General features: G+C 48.1%; 1 protein-coding gene and 2 long non-coding RNA genes across 17 annotated transcripts in view; 2 read left to right on the top strand and 1 right to left on the bottom strand.

Annotated features, from left to right (window-relative positions):
- The window catches only part of LOC109279180 (uncharacterized), a 37,295-nt gene extending 28,932 nt beyond the window's left edge, over window positions 1-8,363 (top strand). Inside the window, exons 2-3 of the long non-coding RNA XR_002086057.2 lie at window positions 5,821-5,875; window positions 8,244-8,363. This is a non-coding gene — a long non-coding RNA (uncharacterized LOC109279180). The remainder of the gene's footprint in view (window positions 1-5,820; window positions 5,876-8,243) is intronic.
- LOC109279181 (uncharacterized) lies at window positions 864-13,616 on the bottom strand. Its single transcript, XR_002086058.2, has 3 exons — window positions 12,990-13,616; window positions 12,433-12,479; window positions 864-1,258 (listed from the first exon to the last, which is right to left on the bottom strand). It is a non-coding gene; the product is annotated as an uncharacterized LOC109279181 (long non-coding RNA).
- Window positions 11,052-13,962, top strand: part of CD44 (CD44 molecule (Indian blood group)) — an 89,514-nt gene continuing 86,603 nt past the window's right edge. For 2 of the 15 annotated variants that reach the window (XM_019470090.2, XM_019470086.2), the window contains exon 1: window positions 11,052-11,343. In XM_019470090.2, coding sequence (XP_019325635.2) covers window positions 11,277-11,343 — 67 coding nt within the window. In that variant the 5' untranslated portion in view covers window positions 11,052-11,276. The remainder of the gene's footprint in view (window positions 11,344-13,962) is intronic. The other 13 variants (XM_019470094.2, XM_019470088.2, XM_019470092.2 and 10 more) reach the window with 9 other exon arrangements.

Here is a 13,962-nt window from a genome sequence, read left to right as displayed (position 1 = left end):
CAGCTCAGAGCCTGGAGCCTGTTTCAGATTCTGTGTCTCCCTCTCTCTGACCCTCCCCTGTTCATGCTCTGTCTCTCCCTGTCTCAAAAATAAATAAAACTTTTAAAAAAAATTTAAAAAATAAAATAAAATAAGATTACTTGATTCAAAAGTGTGAATATATACGTATATATTATATATGTATGTGTTTTATATATATATCATTATTGCTGATTTTGAATTTTCTTCATTAGTGGTTTATATATATTAAAATTTTATAATATATAATATATTATAAAATATAGACATATATTTTAATATATATAAACCACTAGTGGAGAAAATTCAAAATCACCAATAATGTAATGACAGTATTGTGGTTTATGTTATTTCAAAGAGCCCTTATCTTTTAGAGACACATAATGAGCAATCTACCGATAAAAAGATACGATGTCTGGTATTTGTTCAAAATAATCAGGTGGTGAGGAAGGAAGTAGGAGGTGCAGATAGGCAGAATGGGTCATGAGTTGGTAATTGTTGAAACCGGGTGATGGGTATGTGGGAATTTATCATACTCCTTTTTTTTAAAAAAAGGGAGGTGTCTGTGGTCAAATAGTATTGGGGAAAACTGCGTACTATGGCCCCCTCTTGGAAACTTACAGTGCATCTTGGTGCTATATTTTATATCGCTGGAGAATAGGGACCATATGAGTGTGTTGAGAACCCATCCACAGAGCCTCGCATGGTGCCTAACGCTACCAAACACTTAAGAAATGGTTGATGCGTGAAAAAAAAACCAAGGAAGGGTGCTTAGAGTAGGGACACCTGTTCACCTCTTTTAACCTAGTGTTTCCCAAATGTATTTGTTTATGAAAAGTCTGTGATTGAAGAGCACCTTTATATTAAAATCCTTTGAAATTAGTATTTGGGGACATGATCTCAGAGCAGGTTATAAATAGTATTAAAACTGGGCTCCCAAGGTTCCAGTGAGTTGGTAAAGAAAGCCACCGGTTTATAGTCCAGGACTACATGGGCCATTTCCCGCCTATAAACTGTGTTCAAGTTCCCAGATGGCTGGTCTTGGAATCAAACCCATGCTGGCAGTCCATTCTCTTTCTTTTTGCCCCAAACCTTCTCCCGATGTCTTCAATTGGACTAACCCAGTATTCAAGTGGAAAACAAGAAGAAAAGTGAACAGGATACTTGGAAGGTGTAGGAATGCTCAATGAGTGGAGCCAGTCTCCTTTCTCGTGGTTGTGGCATCGTAGGCGAAGTAAGCCTAGGGGAAAAGTGAAGAAACAGATAAAAACCTGGACATCTCCTTGAGGAGGTCTAAATCAGGAGAAGGAATGCAGGAAAGGATTCAGCAGAAGAGCCAGGGATGGATTCACCTCCCCTTTCACCCCCTTTCCACTGGACTCACAGATGGACTCCATTGCCCAGGGATGGCTAGAACCCATTCAATGAGACGTGGATGGAAGCGATGGTCCCATACCAGGCCTGACTCATAACCACCCCACCACTACCACCACCAGACAGTGCTCCTACATGCTCCTTTTCCTTCCACTGATGGAATGGAAATGGCCCCAGCAGCGTTGAGAATTGCGGAGCCTCCATTAACATGAATCTTCCATCGTCCCCAACATCTTACCTATCCAAAAACCCTCGTAAGTGTTAGATGACTCAAAAGTAAATCTCTATGTATTTGAGCCATTATATATGTGTTGCTGAGTTAATTTGTCACTAGCTAAAATTAGGCCACAAAATACGGAAAGAGAAAGCCATCTGAAAGGTAGAATGAAAAATGGGCTAGGGCAGTACCTGTAAAGCCAAGAAAGGACAGAATTTAAACTTGAGACATGTGGAGGTTGGCTGGGGGATGATGAGCTTTTGAGGATAATTTTTCTCTTTGATGAAAGGAGAGAACCATATGATGAAAGATCCTTTTCTTCTTGCCTACCTCCTTTCTTCAGCTTTGGACACCGTCAAATGAGGATTTAATGCCGGGATCTTCAGTAACTATTTTGTGACATGAGGCAAACCGCATTGAGAATGGAAGCTGGCATGTTAACAGTGGTACAGAAAGATGAACAGATTTTATGTCTATAACACTATCATTGAGCCACTGAACGAACTCTGGAACTACTTTTTTTCTGTACTTTTTGTTAATAAAAAAATAATAAAGGCTTTCTTTTAAAAAAAATAACGGTAACTTCAATTTTTTGGACCTGCTCTATTCCAAAACCTATGTTAAGCTAAATAGATGCATTGTTACACTGTGTACTTTAATTTTCACAATAATAATATACAGCATTAAATGAGTAACTTAAGCTCTAAGAGGTTGAGTAAATTGTCCAAGGTTACATAGCAAATATGATATTGCATCCAAAGTAATAAGTTAAAAGAGCCAGACAAGTGCAAAGACCCTATTGCAAACTGGTGGATGGGGTTGGACCAGGAAAAGAAAAGCATTTAGTGGGTTTGGAGAGGGTACAATGGAGCTGGAGGGTGACTTTCTAACAAGACCATCTATTAAGATCACTCAGGTACCCTTGTCTATAGAGCTTTTTGGGAATATACCTGGTCAATGTCACCCCTTTCTGAAGTCCTTTTTTATTTACTACTCCTCAGCCAGTTCATTACAAAAATGCATCGGAGGGTGACTAGACTTTCTTTAACGTGGACTTACATGTTAGATTTTTACTGCTTACTTAGATTCTCCTCCACATATAGGCACATGGGAGAATTACCCTCTCTCAGCTCGCTTACAATTAGATGGGGTCATGTGACTAGTTTTAGCCGATGGGGTGTAAGCAGAAACGGCATGAATTATTTCTGAGCCAAAGCATTTAGTCACTGGTAAGAGATCCTTTACTGTTCTGTTTCCCTGATGCAGCCATTCTGTTAAAATGCAGGTGCCATAAAATCAAACCACACAGAATCACTGAGCTACTGCATGGAAGACAGCCGCTTTGAAGAATTGCCTGGACCTACAGTAGACTTAGCATGACAAGAAGTCACTTGGACGATCGCCTAATCCACTGAGATTTTAGTGATGTGGCCACTGCAGCATAACCTGGGATGTAACCTGACTAGTGCAACTTAATATTCCATCCTTCTCAGAGATGGTAAATATTGATCACGAGTGTTACCATTGCCTCATCTATTCTATATATTCTTAAGCCATCACTGAACTCTTCCCCACTGAGCTGTAAGGCTTCTGAATCTTTCTCATCACAGTGACCTAAGCAGTCACTACCAGTTCACCAGAGCTGGAGAGTCAAGGAAAACCCACCCAAATCCTTCTGAAATCAGCACAAAATCCTGACTTCCTACTGTGGCCTGCAAGGCCACCTAAGAGCTAAAGCTGACCCTCCTTCACTTTCTCGCTCGCCCACTCAGCTCCAGCCCCACTGGCCTTTTCTGTTCTTCAAACATACCAAGAATATTCTCATCTCAAACCTTTACATTTGCTCTGCCTTCTTTTTCGGAAGTGCTTCTCTAATGTTTTATACGGCTCAACTGTTACCTCTTCAGACAGACTTTCCCTTCTACCTTATTAAATTTACCCTGCACCCTCCCCCAATGTCCTCAGTAATAACAAAACACTGGTCGGTCTCTCTCTCTCTCTCTCTCTCTCTCTCTCTTTCTCTCTCTCTCTCTCTCTCTCTCTCTCTTTCCTGCTGTATTCCCAGTATTTAGAGTAGTACTTGATGCAAATAAGTGATTGGCCAACCCTGATCTAGACCATAATCATTTTGGGGAGAGAGGGTGGGTCTAGTTCCCCTTTGGTTTTTCCTTGGTGCTGAATCCATGTAATACGTACTGGAGATGTCCATTAAATTCCTGGCTGATGGTTAGAAGACTTTCTTTTCCCTTCCTATCATGGTGGGCTCATGTCTGTGCCCTTTTGTCCTCCCTCTACCACTCACACACTCTCCTTCCCCTTCCCTCACCACAACCTCCCCCAATTAAGTACAAGTTTCTTTCTCACCCACACAACGTCTTCTACAGTCACAGTCTACTGTGGCTGAGAAACAGTATCCAGCAATAAAACGGGTCTTGGCCCGGCCTCACATCCAAGTTCACTACCTATAACCTTTTCTGCAGGAGTTAACACCGAGACCCATCCAGACTTGGCTAGAGTGTTAGGCCTGTGCATTGGAGCCCAGAAGTTTTACCCGCTGGGTGTTTTGAAGAGAAGCAGCTGTTACCATTTGCCAGCTGAAGGGTTTTGCTTTTGAAATAGTCTATGAGGCGTGTTCAGGCAGAAAGGAGCGTTCTGGAGAAGGCCTGGGAAGGCCTGCCACTCATTTGGAGGGCCACACAACTGTGGGCAAACCATCAGGGATGTCTGGTTTCAGTAACAGTGCAGGAGAAATCATTGCATTCTTTGGGTATAATTGGATGCTAAGGGGGAGGGTTTGTAGGTGAGGTTAGGTAGTGAAAAAGAACATGGAATGCAGAATCACAGGACCTGAGATTAGAGCCAGAAGTCCTGAGTGAGAATGAGCAGTCTCTATCCTCCACCTTAGCAACCTTCCCTCCACCACCCCTACTCTAACAACAGTTTCTAAAGGCATCTTCCCTCTAAAAAGACATTTATTGGAATAAAACTCAGTGAAAACGAGTTCAAACTCCAATTGGCTTAGCATTTTTGCTAGATCCAGAATCAGAAAGGGGTCGAGATGTTCTGTCCCTGCATCTTGTAATGGCAAGAAAGAGCTCCCTCAAGTAAAATAAAGAGGCTTGGGACAAGTCACCCAACCTTTCCAAGCCTGTTACCTCATCTGTAAAGGAGGAGTGAACTTTTCATAGGGTTGTTGCGGTAATTAAATAACATTGGCATACGTACTAAGTACCGGTGGTAGTGACCATGGTGGTAATTGTGGTGATGATGGCGGGGGTTCTGGCGGTGGTGGTGATGGTGGCAGTGACAATGGCATTGGTGGCGGTGACAATGGCATTGGTGGCATTGGTGGCGATACCAGCAGCAGTGGAGTGATGAGAATGAATTATGACAGAACTAAGAATGTTTAAATTGTGCTCAGCACACAGTAGTCACATAGTGAAGGAACAAAGGGAACAATTTTCAGGCGACCCAGGGACATTAGTCACCGTTTATACGCCAACTATGAATACGGCCAGCACGAATCGTGCTTAGATGTTCATCAATGCCATTCCCTTCCAGCCTTCCAGTAGACGTTTAGCTACCAATTCGTATGAAACGGAAAGAAAATGAATAAAGATTTTAGTTGCTCTATGAACTTAAAAGGAATACAACTGCATTTCTCTTAAACAATAATAGCGTATACGGTAGAGACTGTCTTACTTCTCTCACTTCAGTCTCTCACTTCCCCCCAGCTAGCCTTCCGCATAAAGCCACACACCATTAATTCAAATTTCACCTTCAAAAATTCACATTTCTAAATTAACTACCATTGAACTGTGGGCTTTGACCTATCGGCATACTGTTTTAACTTTCAAAGGTCTGCATCACAGCTGCAACTGACATGGATGTATCCGGAATCAAGAGGCATCCGGTCTCCTTGGCATTTCTAGGGGCAGTGGCCACACTGGCTATTTTATTTACCGTCCTTTGAAAGCCTTAGTAATGCTAAAAGCTCAGCACTGTAATCATACTTGGTTAGCTCGAGACTAATTAGTCATTCGATGCCATTTATTTGTCATGAAGATTGCTTTCCAAATTACCAGTTTATTTAGCCTTCACTAATAATTATTTCACAAGGGCTTTTTCACCACTGTTCATTTGCATGTGTAGAATTTACTCATTGAGAATGAACTAAAGATGGTTTTTTTTTGTTTTGTTTTTTTTTTTAGTTAAAGTTGAACTGGAATGGTGTTTGATTTACTCTGCCAGATCGCTCCTTCTGTGGTAAGCAGCCCCGTGTAGGAATTCAATGTTGTCCCTTTAAAAGCGTCTGGTGGCCTGCTGTGTTTATAATCCTCAAATCCCATGATTCAGTCCCACCTCCCCGCCTTGCTCCACACACTCCTGCTCACATTTGGTTTAGATTTGACTTTTTCTTTGCTTAGGAAGAACAAGATTTTTTTACTAGTCAGAAGCCAGCAGGCCCCCAAATTCAGGAAAAATAAACATACGAATCCTAGTCTGCTAGAGTGAACCACGCTCAAATTCCACCAGGTCTGAAAACGGTCACCCAGATCGGACGCCGCGGCTTGCATTTGTCTAGAAAGCGTCAGCTTGTCCAAATGCTGCTATCTATTGGCTCCTGTAATTCCCAAAGTCACCCTGTAAAGTGTCTCGGGAGGAAAAAGAACAGGCCATTCTTTATTGGGAAAGGTATATATGTCAGAGACAGGGAATAGTCAGGAACTGAGAGTCTCGTAATGACAGCGTCTAAGACAGACATGTCCCTGTCCTCAGGTAGCTTAGCGGTTGGTGGATCACTGAGCCCTACCAGGAGGCCGGCCCCCCGGTAGAGTCCTGATGCCTTCTTTCACTTACTATTCACAACAGACTGTGAGAAAGGTCTTATGAACCTCATGTGGTGGATGAAATAACCCAAACTCCCAGAGGTTAAGTGACCCAAGTAAACTCACCGGGCTGATAAGGGGGTGAGCCACTGCTCAGACCTGGGCTTCCTCGGTCCAAGGCTGCCAGTCGTGTCCTGGACCCTGACCTAGTAGTGTAACCTCATGTTAAGTCAGATCAATTCAAGCTCTCTCTTCCAGTTTCCCACATCCCCTGGTTTCACTTAGAAAGGTAATTGGTGCAACACACAACAGATACTGAACATCTAAAATCAGTAACTTTAAGGACCTAAGCGTTATACAGTCTCAAAAAAAGAGCATGGGAATGTCTTTGTGAGACCGTGGTATGGCCAGTGTAGGGGGGAGGGGGTGGGGGGCGGGGAGTGTGGGGTGGAAAGACGGTGAGAGGGTGAGCGCAAAGAGGTGATCCAGGAATTCCCAAAGGTTGGTCCTGACTCAGTGAATTGTCAGGTCAGTTTGAAATGACTCACTTGTGGCATGGGGCAAACAACCTCAGTCAGTCCCTCACTAAACTGTCGGGAAGCAAGCAGGCAAAATATTTCCTCCTGGAAGAATTTGCATGGCCCCCTAACCTTTGTGAGGCACCTTCCCACTCCGCGCTTCATCTGCCGATTGTTACAACTTGCACATATGCAGCAGGGAACCAGGCTTCGTTGGAGATGGCCTCGTTGAGTGGTTTTTATATAACTTTTTCAGAGTAAAGTCCTTTGTGGAAATGAAGCCTCCCACAGTCCTCTAAGGTTATCAAACTGATAAGCTTGGAACTTTTGCGCTCGGAATGGGGTCAGGGTGGGGGGAGGCACAGCCCCCGCTTAAGCCTTTGCTTTGATCTCTGTGTCTGTCTCTGAGGGTCTCCAGGAACCTGCAAGTTCTATGAAACGCGGTAAGACAATGTAAACACATCGTCGCAGTGAATACCATCCCATTTCACTCCCCTCTTGCAACAAGGCCCTGGAAGTAATGGGAGATCTGCGAGGTCACTCCTGGGCCAGTGCCCTTTCCAGGGAACTCACTAGGCCTGGCTTCTCAGGTGATTAAAGTCTGAAGATCTTCTTGGGGCGGGGGGGGGGGGGGGGGGGCAGCCTGCCCCCATGTGTTTCAGGAAGGCGGTGCCTCTTGGGGACAGACAACTCTGCCACTACGGGCAGCATTTTTCAAAGCGCCTGCTTTTCCGATAGGGGTCAGAGGCACCGTTCTCTTTCCAGCTGGCACCCCCCGCCCTCCCCGCCCCCCTCCCCCCTGAATCTTGAAACTGGCCACTGGTGGCTGGGGAGCAGGTCCCTGAGAATGCAGGAGGAGCAGCCTACACTCAAGCAGGCTCTCCCCAACTCGAACCCTTACACTGAACTGGAAAGCCTTTGTTATTGGCTGCGTGTTTGTCTCCCCCAAATTCATATTTTGGACTCTTAACCCCCAGTGTGATGGTATTTGGGGGTGGGGACTTTGGGAGGTAATTAGGTCAGGAGGGTGGAGCCCTTATGAAAGGGATTAGTGCCTTGATAAGAAGGACCCACCAGCAAGCTTGGTCCCTCCCCCACCCCATTTCAGTCTCCGTCTCTGTTTCTCTCTCCCTCTCCCTGCCTCTCTCCCTCTCTTCTCTTCCTTCCCTCTCCCTCTCCTTTCCTCCCTCTCTCTCCCTTCCTCTCTCTCTGTCTGTCTCTCTCCCTCCCTATCTGTCTGCCTCCTTCTCAGTCTCTGTCTCTCTCCCCCGCTTCATGTAAGGATAGAAGACAGCCCTCTGCAAACCCAGAAGACTGTTCTCAGCAGAACCCAGCCATGCTGGCGCCCTGATGTGGGACTTCCCAGCCTCCTGAACTGTGACAAATAAATCTCTGCTGCGTAAGCCATCCAGCCTGTGATGCTCAGTTCTGGCAGCCCAAGCTGACCAAGACGGTGGTGATAGCCACACAATTCTGTGAATGTGCTGAGGGCCACTGTATGGCTGCAATGGTAAATGTTAGGACATGTGTATTTTAGCACGATAATAATAACAACAACAATAACAGCAGCAAGAACAACAATAATAAGGAAAGTTCTATGGCTCACTATTTCCTAGGGGTCAAGTTCAAACTTCCTGGCGTAGTCTATGACCTGAGCTGGCGGGTGGGGGGGAGGGGGGCTCCTGTTTACCTCTCTGGCCTCCCTTCTTGCTGTCCTCCCTCGATATCTTCATCTAATCGAACATGCAAGCCGCTCTATGACATTGCCTGAACAAGTCATGTGCTTTCACTTTTCCCTGCTTAGTCACAATTTTGCTTTTAGTCATGATAGCAAACACATTTACGGAGCTTACTATATGCGTATATATATATACATATACATATATCTAGTGCTTAATATATGCAGGACTTTTGAGTCATTTACTGCTCACCAATCCTATGGAAAGGACACTGATATTAACCCCATGTTAGATGTGAGAAGAACTGAGGACTAGAGGCTAATTTACTTGCTTAAGGTTGCACAACGCAATGTACGAGGCCAGGCGTCCTGGTTCCTAAATCCTTGCAATTAATTACTACAGAGTAATGCTGTTGCTGGATGTCTTGTGCCCTTGCCCTTTCTTCTGAAGAATCCCTCCTCCTCCTTCAAGACCTCAAATATCACCTCCCTTGTGAAGGCCCCCTGGTCTGGTGTTCCCCAGGAAAGGGTGCAGTGCTCTGCGGGCTCTCTTCTCTCAGATGGATAGCAAGATGGCTATCCATAGCGATCTTCTGCCGTGGATATTGTCACACATATTTCACAGCACATTTCTTATTGTGTGGTGACAGCCGGCTTGTGAGTCTGATTCCCCGCGAAACTGTGAGGCCCCTGAAGATAGATAGGGCAGATCCTTTCCATCTTGATACTCTTGAGCGCTCGCTACATGCTTGATGAATAAGGAAAGCTGCATGCACTTTCTCTCAATTTTTCAATTTCTTTCAACAAATAACAAAATCAAAAGGGAATTCCTTTGGCTCGGGAATTCTAGCCTGGCAAGAATTCAGTCCCACAGTCCCTGACAGCCATTACCATTTTCTATGTACCCCACCAGGCGAGAGGCCCATTCAGATACACTTTCAGTGGTCCACATTAACAATAAACACCGCTTTTGCTTTTCAAATGTCAAATCACTGGATGTTACAGGTAGATATGAGATTATAATGCAAAGTATGATTTTTCTTTTTTTTAAATTTTTTAAATGTTTTGTTTATTTTTGACACAGAGAGAGATAGAGCATGAGTGGGGGAGGGGCAGAGAAAGAGAGGGAGACACAGAATCCGAAGCAGGCTCCAGGCTCTGAGCTGTCAGCACAGAGCCCGACGCGGGGCTTGAACCCATGAACTGTGAGATCATGACCTGAGCCGAAGTCGGACGCTCAACCAACTGAGCCACCCAGGTGCCCCTCAAAGTATGATTTTTCTAACTCGAAATCCCTCTGGGGACCATCTTCCTCCCCTTTCTGAGATGTATTGGGGAGGACAGATAGGGGCAAGTGGATTAATGTTTGCTTAGCTAGGAGTATAAATAGGAGCGAGAGAGAGTGGGTGGATATTTGGTGGATGAGAGGGTGGATAAAATGGTGGATGGAGAAGTGGATGATGGGCACTGGATAGATACACTGAAGCACAAATGTGGCTGGCTGGCTGGCTGGCTGGCTGGAGAGGAGGACAGTATACAGATGGATGGATGTAGGGTTATGAAGAGGTGTGGAAAAGTGTATGGGAAGGTGGAGGAGAAGTTGTATGGGAGCGTCATTGGAAGAATAAGTGGGAGATGGATGGCTAGAAGAAAGGATGTGCCGTTGGACAAGTGGATGGAAGGGGGTGGGAAAGATGCAACAGCCCTGTAGGATGTGAGCAAAGATGGGTAGAAGATGAATGGGCAGGTGGAACGATGTTTGGGAGGATGAATGAATACAGGTGACTGGATGGATGAATGAGTGGATGGGTCCAGGTGCCAGCCTGGGACTGGAAGATGACACATGGGTTGGAGGAGGGAAATGGCAGTCCCCTGGCTGGCCATCCTTAGCTTTCTCTGAGCCGCCCTGGTAAGAAGGAAAACTCCACTTCGCTTCTCTTTCAGGGGAACAAGAGTGCGCTCGTCCTCTTCCCCTGGGAAGAATCACAAGCTCCCCACCCCTCCTTGCCACCGTGAGCTGGGGAGCGCCACTACCCAGTGCCGGACCTCGCCCCCATCCCATCTCCTGTCCCAGAATATCCAGCCCGCCGGTGAAATCCGAGAGATCACTCTCCAGCCCCATTCACAGAGAAACCTAGCGGAGAGGAGGGGTCGGAGGCTCAACCCAACCGGGCTAAGGTTTCAGGACGGGCCATCCCCTGGCCCGTCCAGAGGCCGCCCTTCCAGCGGGCCGGGAGAGGAAACCGGTGCGTCCCGGGGCTCACGGGCACCCCCGGGGCCCCCGCAGCGCCCGTTAAGGCCGCCCGCGTTTACGGTCTCTGCGCGGCTCGGGGCGCGGGGCGGGGGCGGAAGGGCCAGCGCAGGGGAGGGCTGCTGCGTCTTTAAACCTCTGCGGGCTGCTTAGTCACAGCCCCCTCGCTTGGGTGTGTCCTGCCCTCGCTCCCTCCCTCCCTCTTAGGTCACTCTTTCAGCCCTTGAATAAAAACTGCACCCAACTTCCCAGGCGCCCTCATTGCCCAGCCGGACCCCAGCCCCCGATAGGCTCGGGCCGCCCAGCTCGCCCCGTGCTCCGCCGGCCCCCGCCCAGCGCACCGGACCCCACCCCCGGCGCCCCGCGCTCGCCCCCTCGGTTCGCTCTCACCATGGACAAGTTTTGGTGGCGCCTAGCCTGGGGACTGTGCCTCTCGCAGTTGAGCCTGGCGCAGATCGGTGAGTGCCTCGGGGGCAGCGGGAGGGAGTGGCCCGGGCGGCCGGGACGGACCCTGCAGCCACCTGGCTGAGTGGGCCCCCGGGGACGGGCGGCCAGCGGGCGGCCAGCGGCGTGGACTTGGTGAAGGAGAGCGGGGCGAGGATTTGCGCTAAGCTCTCGGAGTGTGGGTTGGTGCGAAGCACCGTTTTGTTGAAAGGAAAAGAGAAAGAGCGAAGAAAGTTGGCCGGGCCGGCTGCCGGCGCGCAGTTTTGGGTGAGGTCGCGGGTGCCGGAGCACAAGGCAGAAAGTAACTGTACTCCAGGGTGCGCGCCCTGTGTCTGGACCAACGGGCTCCTGTGCCCAAGGGCGCTGGAAGCCTGGCTGGGCTGTCCCCGGGCAGGGCAGGGCTAGGCGGGGCAGGGGCCGGGGCTACTGACCAGGTGGCCACAGAGGTGTTGGTGTGAGAGCTGGTGGCAGTGAGCCTTCCAGAAAGGGGTGCCGGCGCCCTGCGGCTCCCCACCCCGCCTGGGTTCCAAAGCTCTTACAGTTGGCTCCAGTCACTGACTAGCGCTTGTGGGAACTTGAACCAGCTCTGTGAGGTTCTGGGTTTCCACGAGGTGCCAGCCTGGGGCAGGGAGTGTGAGGTGGAAAAGCAATGACTGAACCAGCTACTCAAACCTCCTGCTCCTGCCAATCAGTTAGGGGAAATCCAGACAGTAAGGTGGCTCATATTCCCAGCCTGGCAGCCTCAGAGCAGGGAGGGGGGTGGGAGGGGGGGAAGCCTGGGCATCAGGGTCGTGTTAGGGACCCTGGACCTGGGGCTGCCGATACCCCCGTCCAAACAGGGGCTGTATCTTTCAGTGGCTGTGGAGTGGGTGTCGGCATGTGAGGTAGTCTGGTGAGACCGAACTCCAAGCGTTCCTTCCCTTTGTCTATATATGTACAGATAATTACATGGCTGATTTGCTTATTGCTAGCAAAATTAATTCTTCTTTTAAGAAGTGCCAGCTGGGTCATTAAGACAGCTCAGCCTATGGTTAATTCTGCTCGGCAAGTATTTATTAAACCCAGCTCTGGGGGGTACCAAGAAAGTAAAGATACAGTCTTACCTGGATCCTGCAGACTGGGAATAAGTGGGGATCAAAGATTCAGATTCCTGAAACACAAAGAATAATAATGATACTAATCATAATAATAGAAGAAATGACAGCACCAGCCAGCATTTTACTGCACGCTTTCACTGTGCCGGGCACTGTGCTCAATGTTTACAAGTGTTGCCTTATTTTGCCCTCACGGTGGCCCAGCGAGAAGCGTCCTGTTACTAGCCCGGCTTCAGGAGGGAAAGAAACCGAGACTCAGAGAGGTTAAGTAACTTGCCAGTTCTCACACAGCCAGAAGGATTGGTGCACATGTGAACCCAGGCCCATTAGTCTGTGTTTAGTGGGAGTACGTTAGACTGTATGTATGGCACGGGCATACTTGGAAAGAGTCTGGGGATGGAGGGTTGAGGTGGACCCGAGGCCATCGGAGGCTTCCAAGGCGACCTGAGCTCCAACAAGTCCTTGAAAGGCAAAAACACTTGGGACGCCAGAGAAGAGAAAACCTGGAGTGCAGAAAGAGCCCTGGCCTTCTCTGAGACCTCCAGGGAACTTTATTTGTACATTACCTTCTGGTGATGTCTTCTGCTTTGTTTCTGAGGATTCTGACTCCTGACTCCTTCCAACCTGCCTCCCTGATTCTTCTTAAGGGTCGCATCCCCAAATATTTGACACCATCCTGACCCAGAGACCATGGGTTCACTCCTGCTCCACGTTTTCATGCTCCTTTTGGGAAGCGTCATTTGGAGGAAGCACAAAAAAGTGCCAGTGGCAGTAACTGCCTGGGCCTTGACTTTCATGGGCTTGTAACGTTGTTTGGAAGGAACTGAGACTTGGAAGGGAGATGCGACATCACAGCAGCTTGGCTGGGCAGGCAGAGAGGGGAAGGAGGCAGAGGAGGGGGAGGAGAGGCAGTACTTTTGCCCCAGGATCCCAGTTGGGGGTGGGGGACCTCCAGAAGACAATGAGGAAACTTTGGAAAGGAGCAAGGCTTTGGGCAGGAAGAAAGGGTCCGTCCTTCATATCCGGAAGCAAAAAGTAGAGAAATGGCCAGATGAAATTAAGCAACACTGGACAAGAAATTAAGTTGGAGGACACCGTGAATTAGGTGTCATATGCAGGAAGTAGAAAGTGGCCCTGGGTAGAGGACAAGTGGGATGAGCCCTCCCACGTCTGGTGTCTCTTTTCCCCTGTGGGCCAGAGGTCACTGCTGGGGAATTGCGCCCCTGGTGTTGAGAAAGAGCGGTACATCAGAGAGCTCTTGGGGGTGACAAGTGCCCTCCCTGGGAGTATTAGAGACCCCTCTTCCTGGGAGTTAGGGCTTTGGCTGTGTTTTCCCAGGGGGAGAAGCAAGAAATCCATCACTACTGAGGTTAGCATCAATTAATTCAGTTATTCCCCAGATACCCATTGGACATCTCATTTCCTGCCAAGGCGCCGTGCCAAGTAGGTGTGTGTGAGGCTGGCGGCCAGTAAGAAATGGTTCCATTTTCTTCCAAATTGCCCCACGCAGAAGCAGCATGGGCAGCATGAAATTCTTAA

This window comes from Panthera pardus, unplaced genomic scaffold (genome assembly GCF_024362965.1).
Source record: "Panthera pardus isolate Hobbes unplaced genomic scaffold, ASM2436296v1 HiC_scaffold_12, whole genome shotgun sequence".
In the NCBI taxonomy this organism is placed as follows: Eukaryota; Metazoa; Chordata; class Mammalia; order Carnivora; family Felidae; genus Panthera; species Panthera pardus.
Note: the sequence above shows the minus strand (reverse complement) of the source record. Positions and strands in the feature narration are given on the sequence as shown.